This window comes from Octodon degus, unplaced genomic scaffold (genome assembly GCF_000260255.1).
Source record: "Octodon degus isolate 3935 unplaced genomic scaffold, OctDeg1.0 scaffold00160, whole genome shotgun sequence".
Classification (NCBI taxonomy): domain Eukaryota; kingdom Metazoa; phylum Chordata; class Mammalia; order Rodentia; family Octodontidae; genus Octodon; species Octodon degus.
Genome location: NW_004524736.1, coordinates 6,511,958 through 6,521,623, shown reverse-complemented (window position 1 = coordinate 6,521,623; position 9,666 = coordinate 6,511,958). Strand labels below are relative to the sequence as shown.

General features: G+C 51.0%; 1 protein-coding gene across 1 annotated transcript; it reads right to left on the bottom strand.

Moving 5' to 3' along the window:
• Positions 1–2,061: 2,061 nt before the first annotated feature.
• Cpa1 (carboxypeptidase A1) lies at positions 2,062–8,180 on the bottom strand. The gene is made up of 10 exons (XM_004642756.1): positions 8,103–8,180; positions 7,607–7,688; positions 6,935–7,174; positions 6,616–6,717; positions 6,027–6,128; positions 5,680–5,790; positions 5,207–5,297; positions 4,545–4,744; positions 4,005–4,089; positions 2,062–2,310 (listed from the first exon to the last, which is right to left on the bottom strand). Exons 1-10 carry the CDS (start codon positions 8,165–8,167, stop codon positions 2,123–2,125), a joined length of 1,266 nt encoding a protein of 421 aa, XP_004642813.1. The 5' UTR covers positions 8,168–8,180; the 3' UTR covers positions 2,062–2,122.
• Between the last annotated feature and the right edge of the window lie 1,486 nt (positions 8,181–9,666).

The following is a 9,666-nucleotide window of genomic DNA, read 5'->3' as shown; positions in this document are numbered from 1 at the left end:
GTGTGGGTATGTGGGTGTGTGGGTGTGTGGGTGTGTGGCCAGCTCAGCCCACCTGGTGGCGGGGCTGGCTGGCATGTGGTGCTGGGGGATTGAACCGTGGTCCCTGTGCTAAGCTTGTTCTAAGTAGGTGCTTTAGATCACTGAGCCATCTCACCAGCCCCAAGAATAGTTTATTTTAAATTAAGTAATTTTACCATCTAGGAAAACCATATTTTGTCAAATATGTTGTCATGCTAACAACTTTTTATTAGTCTTTATTAAACAAATGGTGATCAGTTTCCTACTATGTCAAACTAAGCAGTTAAAATAGCTTTCCCTTACTATAATTTCTTCTTGCATGGACTGAGGGGAAATGTTTTTCGAAAGATAACATGGAAAGAATTTTATCAACTCCTTAGGCATCTTTTAGTATAGTAAAGTCCCTTTAATCCTATCTCAGGAATTTTGGAATGCAGAAGTTTGTGTACACTCTGCATAATTAGCCTCATTCTTTTTATTTTTTCTAAACAGGGTGGGCCATGCCTATAATCTAAGCACTTGGGAGGTCAGGCAGGAGGCTTGCAAGTTCAAGACCAGCCTTTGTTACAGAATTCAATTTCTGTCTAAACTACATGGCAAGATCCTATCTAACAACAACAAAAAATAAGTTTGGTAGCAAAAACAAATTAAAATAAAACTCCAAGATGAAAACTCCTACATGTCCCTTAAAAGGGGGCTGATCCTTTTTATCTTCAGTCCATTTTTTGTGGAAAAGACATGACAGTCAGTAGAGCAAGAGACATCTGAGGGCCAGGGAGATGGCTCAGTGGAATAAGCACTTCCCTGGCAAGCGCAAGGGCCTGAGTTCAATCCCCGGTTCTGAAAAAGAAAGAGACATCTGAAAATCTGAGCTGAAGCCCCATCCTCACCCAGCTCCCCAGCAGGGCGTCAGTTCACCTTCTACCTCCCCAGCAACTTCTGATGCTTGCTTTAAAAACAATTGGGATGGGGCTGGGGAGATGGCTCAGTAGGATAAGCGCTTGACTGGCAAATGCAAGAATCTGAGTTCAATTCCCGGTTCCGCAAAAAAATTGGGGTGGGCTGGGGAGATGACTCAGTAGAATAAGTGCTTGCCTGGGTGCAAGGGCCTGAGTTCAATCCTGGTTCTACCAAAAAATAAAAACAGTTGGGATACTTCATGTCCCACATATTGTGAGGCCAGCCACTAATTTACTGTTATAGTCTCAGGACCACCAAGCCAAGAGAGGGAAGCCAGGTTCTAGGTGCGGTGCAGGGGTGGACAGGAGAACGGGAAGAGAGAGAGTTGCAATGGGGAGCAGAAAAGAAATACTGGGGGTGCTCAGAAGGATGCAGCAAATAAAAAAGGAACCACTTCTGCCCCCAAAGGCAAAATCATCATAACACACTACAATTAATAAAATGTCCTGAGACTGACATGTACTCTTTATCTTCAGCAAATGATTTTATTTCACCCAATTATTTTCTGGCAATGTAATTCAGGAGTAGAGGACTGTATTTTGCTTTATAGTAATTTGTTATACTTGACTGCAACATCTATTTTGGACAGAGATGGCCGCCAGGATTATTATATTTCACACTCTCGGGTTATTGCTTTCAAAAATGACTGGCTAGAACCAGCTTTAGGCTGTTGCACATACTGAATTCCTCGCTGCTGTTGGGTGCGGGGCATTCAATTCACAGCTGTGGCTGCTGCCCGCTACTAAGATCTGAACAAATTGCCCCACTGGCCAGCTGATCTCAGGGTGGTTGGGCTAAAATATATGCCACTTGGATAAACCTTCACAAGACCTTGGAATGAAAGAAGTTTAGGAGGGATGTAGAGGCCAGCGAGATAGCTCGGTAGAATAAGCACTTGCAAGTGCAAGGGCCTGAGTTCAATCCCCAGTTCTGCAAAAAAAAAAAGCAGTGATGTAGCCCAGCCTTATATATACACACACATTCAGTGAGGTCTGCAGGAACTAAAACATTCCTGCCCCAGCATGAAAAGCTGACATGTCACAGGTGCTACACACAAAAGCCCCGCGATTTTGCTTTCTATACACTTTATTGGGTTGCTGGGAGGGGCTGGAAAGGTGAAAGAGGAAAGTGCCAGAGTGCTGGTTCAGTAGGGGTGATTCAGGGCGTGCTCCATGATGGTCAGAAGTGCCAGCCACGTCTCCTGAGCCGTGGGGATTATCTGTGAGGCTGGCAGCAGGAAGCCATAGCGCCCCGTGTCCCGGAGCTCAAAGGTGTAGGAGTACTTGATGCCCTGGTTGTAGGTCCAGTCCACAGTGCTTCCACTGGCTTGGTCTAGGACAGCAGTGAAAATAGAGAAGAGCAAGGGTTAAGCACTGTGCAATTATCTGAAGGGACCAGTTAGAGGACCAAAGTTCATAACCTTGGGCAATGTCAAGCAGAGTGTGTCTACTGAAGTCTAATCTAGACCAAGAAGCCTGGTTTCCAAGAAACTACTGCATGTAAGCCCAAGAGCCCAAAGAGGAGACTAGAAGTGGTTGGCCTATTCCCCACAGGGTAAAATTGTGGAACGCTTGGGAAAGCCTGTCAAAGTCACCTCAGTGACACCTCTAACTTATCAGAGTTTCCTGTTTCCCTGATAAGATTTGATGGGATAGGGGGAAGTGCTCTGGTCTGCAGGGGAAAGTGTAAAAATTCCAAGCCACAGTAAAATCCCTGTGTCTTTCTTCCAGAAGGAATCTTTCCCAGGCTTACAGTAAACAACATGTAACAAAGCCAAAAGTGTTTTCAAATTGAGTTGGGGACAGGGAGGTGGGCTGCCTGTTAGAATTTAACAAGGATTTTTTTTTTTTTTTTTTTGGCTCCTCGAAAGCCTTCAGGGCACTTTTGGCTGGCTGGAGGGTTGTGGGGATGGAACTACAACAACCTGAGGCTGACAGCTTTGTGGAAGCAGCCACTTAAAGAACTGAGCTAGGGCCAGGCCCCCTGCCTGTTAGAATTTAATTGAGTGCGGAAAAAGAAAGTATGAACAGGGTTTGAAACAGCTCCTAAAGAAGGCCTACGACCCAAAATATTGTCGTGGTAAGGTTGGGACCTCCTCATCCCCTAAAACCTGGGCACATTGGTCAGCAAGTAGAGATGCAGGGGTTCTCCTCTGGTCACTGTGCCCCCTCCTTCTCCACTCTGATGCAACCAGCCTCATTTTCTGGCTATTCCCCAAATACCCCAAGCCAGAGCCTGACTTGTTTTAGAAAGTTCCTTGGCCTGGGGCACCCTTCCTTAGCTGGATAGCCTCTTGGCTCCCTCTTCAACCTCTGCCCAAATTCCCTTCTATCTTGAGGCTGCCCCCCAACCTCCTGCCCCTTACTCTAGTATTTAACCTCCATCCAGGTCCCACTGGTTCCCCTTGCTCTGTTCTGGTGTGAACTTTTCCCCCAGCATTTCTCACCTAACATAGTCTACCATTTTCGTAAGCTCAATGTCAGTCTCCCTCCCGAGGGTGCAGTTTCCTAATCTTTGCTTATTTCATTTACAGCTGTCTCCCAGGCACACAAAGCAGGGCCTGGTGCAGACCGGATGTTCAATAAACATTTGTTGATGAATTCCAATATGATGTAGTAATGCTGTTCCCAGGGGTATTGCACGTACAGTATAGCTAAGTGGGGGAGAAGCTGAGTACAGTATATTCCCTAATTAAAGAGCTTTTTTTGTTTTTTTAAAGAGTCTTGAGAAGTGCTTGTTTGTTTGGTGATCTACAATCCTAGCAGGACTTTCCACACCATCTGTGCATGAGGCTGAACTTGACCCCAAGATAAAAAAATAACAATACTCAGAAAACCCACAAGTTTGTTAGACAGAAAGTGGCAAAAGAGACAGAGTTTACGTCAAGAAAAAGCCACTGCCCACCCCTCCAAATGGCCAAGCCAGCAGGTCCACTCATGCAACCAGGTCTGGCACCCTTCGTGACTTCCCTCCACAAGGCAGGAAGAGCCAGCCAGTGCTACCAGAAAGCCCATGTGGCTACTTACAAATTGTTTTGATAATGCTGCCGTACTCAAACTTGGTCCCATACAGAGAGGCAAGGGCTGTCACAGCAGACTTGGCCAGCTGATCCTGGAGAAAATGCCAAGCAAGAGCAGCATGAGCTGGCAGGGTGGTCCAGCAGCAGGTCCCTATGGAAGCATCCCCCATCCCTGCCAGCACGGAGCCCACGTGACTACAGGTCAGCCCTGGGGTGCACACAGTCTCATGACAGTGTTCTGTCCCTATGGGATGACTGAGTGGCACTTTGTGGCCCTTCAGTCATACCACACAGCTCCAAATATAGTGTCACAAATTCAGAATCTAGTGCAGCCCTTTGTTCTGTCATGCAACAGAAATGACTTTGGGTCTTAGTTCTCCGCCTCTAAAAAAGTGTGGTGAGTTCACCCAGCCAACCAGGAGGTCCAGGGAGGAAGGGCATGCTGGACACACACAGGCTCTTAGTCCTCAAGCAGCTCTGATGAATAAAATCCCAGGGAGCCCAAAGGTGCCCTTGGGACAAAGGGCAAGCAGGAGCCAGCACGCACCAGCTCTTCCTTGTCAGGGGCAGCTTCGCTTTTGTACCCATAGGGGTAGAGAAGGAGCTGGGAGTAGCTGTGGATGGAGATGAAGGCCTTGATGTTTCCGTGGCTCTGCACGAAGTCTACGATGGACTTGACCTCTGACTCGGAGTTGGCAACCTTGCCACGGTATGTCTCTGAGCAGGGGTTGCTGCTGGCTCCAGCCTCTGTGAGAGTAGAGAGGGCACAGCTGACACTTGCTAACCCACATGGTATGGTGTTCATGGTTCCCATTTCTTTGCACGGAGTAGAGGGGAGATGGAGCACCGGAAGCCCCATCCCAGATTAGGAAAGGCCTGATGCCTTTTATAACCTCTCATAACTGGGCCTCCCTTCCCAGGTAGGTTTGGACAGAGCTGAGATGGGTCCTTACAGTGCTGCGACAAAGGAGGAACAAGCTGAGGTGAAGCCCGAAAAGCCTGACATAGGCATTCGGATGCTAGGTCCACCTGGCCAGGAAACCTACTTTTTACAGAGCAGGGCCCAGATCTCCCGATGCTGCCTCAGCCCCGAAAGCCTCAGAGGCTGAACTATCTCCTCTTCCCCTCCCCCCACTGCCGGGGCAAAAGTGAGTAAAAAACTGTTCTGAATTGTCCCATCCTTGCCCCCAAAGTTATACTGGGCCTCACCCCCAAAGCCTGCATCCCAGTTCCTGTTGGGGTCCACCCCAATACACAAGGAGCCTGCTGTCTTGGATCGAGTCTTGCGCCACATGCGATTCTGCAGAAGAAACGGTATCAGCCAACTTATGGCACGTGTACAGCAGCAGATGTGGTCTTCACTGTACACACAGAAGCAGGGCCAGTAGTGGACCTCAAGAACCAAGAACTTCCCTTTGAGGGGAAAACACACTTTGCAATGGCTGAAGACATCTTTGGTTGTCTCCACTATGGGGGAGGGTACCACAAGCATCTAATAGGTAGTACGTGATTCTGCTAAACACCCAGCAGGCACAGGAAGCCCCCACAACAAAGAGTCATCTCTATAAAATGTTTCTAGTGCCCAGCTTCACGCACTTCCTGGGTCAGGAAGACAGCTGTTTGCCCCTCCCTTGACCTTGGACACATCCTGTTTTTCCCGAAGACAAAAGGGCTATCTAGACCTTGCTATGGGTGAAGGCGAAACCATCAGGGTTGGTGACAATCTCCAGGAAGATGTCCATATTGTCAAGAATGGCAGTCACAGATGCGTCCTGGCCATAGTCTTCAGTGATCTGGAAGGGGAAGTCAGGGGAGAGGGCAGACTGGGCAGCCAGGTGTCTGCCATGCCTTCCCTGACCTCCTGCTGTGTTCACTGCTTCTGGAAGGGAGAATGGGAAGCCCCAGCGCGCCACCACATAAGCGCGCTCCTCACCTTCCCACCTCACCTTCTTGGTGAACCAGACCCCACTGGCCTGGGTAACCCCAGTGCCCCACCACATGAGAGCACTCCTCACCTTCCCAGCCTTACCTTCTTGGCGAACCAGACCCCGCTGGCCTGGGTAACCCATTCCCGGGAATGGATGCCTGTATCGATCCAGATAGCTGGACGGTTGTTCCCTCCTGTGCTGAACTGGAGAAGAGGCAGGGAAATGGGCAACTTCACAGGTAGACCCTCATCTCACCCTCTGAAAGGGAACCCACCCAGGCGAGGGGCCAGCTGCTCTGAGAACCTCAGATTGAGCCTGTGTTTGTGGAGCCATCCCTGGACATGAGGCCAGGGGCTGCGCCTGGATCCTATAGAGCTTGGCCTCTGGCCCTCGTCTCCTACTTGGGGTAAATATGACTCAGTCTGACTTCCATATTCCTGCCCTGCTCACTTTTCTGCAGAAGGTCACCAACAAAATGTTACCCAGGATACCTCTACATTGTTTTACTTGGTTAGAAGAACTTGGGTCCCCTAAAAGTTTAAATCATGCGTGTACATGTGTGCACACACTTAGGCCAGTGTAGAAGTTTAGGCCTTCAAAAACATCCACACAGGCAACCTGCACAACTGTGATCCCTGAGACTGTGGATCCTGTATGTGGGTGTCTGGGTGCACCCAGGGTGCCCATTACCTTCAGTACATAAATGGGACGACCTTCGTAAGTGTTGCCGATCTGGATCTTGCTGACAAGCTGTGGGTTCTCAGACACCAGCAGGTCTATGAAGTCATAGATCTGAGATAGGAAAGGGAAGAAGGACCATAAAGGCTTCAGGCACCCAGCTCCCTGTTTCAGCAGCTCTGTGCTGTGCTAGAGCCATGATCTAGACCACACTGGCCACCTGGAGGGGGCAGGGACCCACACCCAGCCTGGGCCTGGCTCTGGCCCTCATTCTGCCAGGAGTGATGAAGAGTGTGGTGCTTGTGGTTAGTGGCCACCAAAGCATCCTCACCTCCTCCAGGGTGTGGTAGGTGGCATAGTTAAAGGCATCGGTGGATCGCACCCAGGCCCGGGCCTTGGCAGTGAGCATCTGCTCCTTTTCCTCATCCAGCAGGGACTGCACGTCCTCGATCATGATCTTGTACTTGATCCCAAGAGACTCCAGGAAAACCTTGACAGCCTGAAGACTGCGGAAGGGCACTCGGACATCAATGGGGGAGCCTGGGTGGGCAGGGCCTCGCCAGAAGTCCAGCTGGGGGGACAGGAGCCAGTACCATCACAGTGGGCTGGAGACAGCAGCCGGGATATCAAGCTGGGACAAAGCCAGCCTTGGGCCCTGTTGGTGCCATCCAATGAGGGATGGGGCATTGGGGTTGGGGCAGAGAAAGAAAGGGAAGCTCTGACAACTGGACAAAGAGCAGTGTGGTCAGGAAAATGGCCAGGAAGCACAGTGAAGAGGCTTTAAGACCATAACACAGAGGGAATGAGAAGCAGGCCCAGAACTCTGTCAGAGGCTCAAGGACACTGAGATCTGGCTCTGGGGTTGAAGTCACTTCCTAAGAGGGATCTGTCCTGTGCCTCCTTGCTTGTTGGGACCAAAGCCAGGTTCTGGGTAACTACAGGGAGTCTGGGAAGGCTGTGGCTGGACCAGGGGACACCCAGAGGCCTCTTCCCCTCCTCTGACCTGCAGATGCTCTAGGTCCTCCAGCTCCTTCACCTTCTGCATCTGGGCTTCATCAGCTACAGAGATTCGGAGCACCTGGTGCCTGGCAGAGCAGAAGCGCATTGAGCACCCGAGTACCCTGCCCTGCTGCCGACGCTCCCCAGATCAGGGGTAAGCTGCAGCCTGCAGCCCCAGGTTAATCCTGGCTTTTCTGAGCTGGGCAGGTGGAAGCACTAGAGGTCTTGGCAGGGGGAAGTGAGGCTCTCCCCAGCTTGGAAACTTCTAGTCTTTGTTTCTGTCCCTTTAACAGTTTAGGCTACAGGATTTCTCTCTCCCAAGACATCCAGGCCTCCTCTCTCCCTTCCTAAAAATTTCTCTTTAGAGCTGAGCTTTCTCCCAGCCTAGGCCCCAGCATGGAGCCAGTGCACATGTCTGTCTGTCTCCTCTAGACACTATGCAGTGATGAATCCTCCCTTCTCCCCAAAGGCAACCCCTTCCCTCTTCCACACATCCCTACCCCACAAAGTCCTCACTGCCAAAGGCAGCCCCGAGCAATACAGTGAAAACCAGCAGCCCCTGCATGATGCAGCCAGGTGGGAAGACCAAACTGAGGCTGCAACTGAGGCCTGGGACCTTTTAAACCCGAGTGTGGGCCTGAGTGTGTTCTCCCCTGCACCTGGATTCTGTCCCACGGGGAGGGAGAAGTGGGAGTTCTAAGCTCTGTCTCCTTCTCACCACCCCTGATAACATGGCAGGGAACAGGGCAGCTGGAGAAAGAGATAAGCCAGGTCTCCACTCCTGGGCATGGCAGATAGCTGGGCTGAGGCCTCCCAGTTGGGGCTCGTCGTGCTGCCCATAGCCCAAGCACCTGAATTGCACTATGGTTCTGTTTGCTGCCTGGCCAGTAGAAAAGGGGCCAGAACTCCAAGAGGCTGCACGAGCTGGTGCCTTGTGTGAGGTGTCACCCTCTTCCATGTTCTGAGCACCGGCCCTCCTCTTTCTGGGATAGAGCAAGCTGGTGCCTGTTGAGCCCATCCAGCTCCATGGCCACTTGGCTCCTTCCTAGCCTGCCTTTGTCTAGCCTATCTTGTGCAAGGTACCTCCTCCTCTCCAGTCCCGACCACTGGAGATGATTTCCCAGGTCCGCTCCTGCAGGCCACAGGTACCTTATGAGACTCAGGCCATAGCAGCAGCAGCAGCAGCAGCTGGGGCAGGAACCTACCTCTCACCAGCCCCACACTCCACCCTCACCACTGTAAGTCCCTGGGATTGGGGGTGCCCTTGATGGGAACTGGAACTAAGCATCGTCTGAATGGAAGGTCAATAAGAACAAAGGCTAGACCCATTTGGGGAGAACACAGTGTCCAGGAGCAACAGGATCCCCCAAGAGCAAGTCTTGCTCTGGGTGCAGACTTTACAGAGTCGTGTAACCCAAATCTACCCTAATCCAAGGGTTCCCCAGGGCTCCTGGCACCACCTAGGTACTCTGCTGTGTGTCCTGTGACAACCCCAATGGCCTTTTCTGGTTTCCATGTCTCCCCCTACCTGGCCTGCCTTCATATACCAAACACAGTGACTCCACAATATATGCCCACAACGCTTTCTTGAGCCTAACTCTTGGAAGACACCAAATCCAGAATCCCTGCTTGACAGAGGTGACATCTTCCCTCTGCACCCAGCTGCCTGTGCTCCGCCCTGGGAGGGTCTCATAGTCTCCAGCACTTCTGCTGCTGCCTCTTTCTCCTGCTTGCTTCTTCTCAGCAAGCTTGGCCCTTTCTTCCTTCAACCTTCTGGCCCATCCACTGAGCTCCACACTGCCATGACAGCCACGCAGGCAGTCCTGAACTCAGAGAGCTCACAATCTAGGACAGAAGAACAAGCCAATCTACTGGTTCTCCCTCAGGTCACCAAGGACCTGCATCAACACAGGCTTAGATGTGCAAGGGACTCGGGGCTGCTCTCCACCCCAGGAGACCCAGACAATGCACTCTCTGGGATGTGCTCAATGGGTTAGGATAGAGTGTCAATTTGATTGGCTTTGGGATTCCCCCTGAGAAATGGATTGGTCACAAGTTTAGATG

Coding starts and splice junctions, on each gene's coding strand:
- Cpa1 (XM_004642756.1), bottom strand. CDS start 8,167: ATGCAGGGGCTGCTGGTTTTCACTGTATTGCTCGGGGCTGCCTTTGGC. Junction 4,745..5,206: donor CTGGGATGCAGGCTTTGGGG/GTGAGGCCCAGT, acceptor CTACTCTCACAG/AGGCTGGAGCCAGCAGCAAC. Junction 2,311..4,004: donor CAGCATTATCAAAACAATTT/GTAAGTAGCCAC, acceptor CTGCTGTCCTAG/ACCAAGCCAGTGGAAGCACT.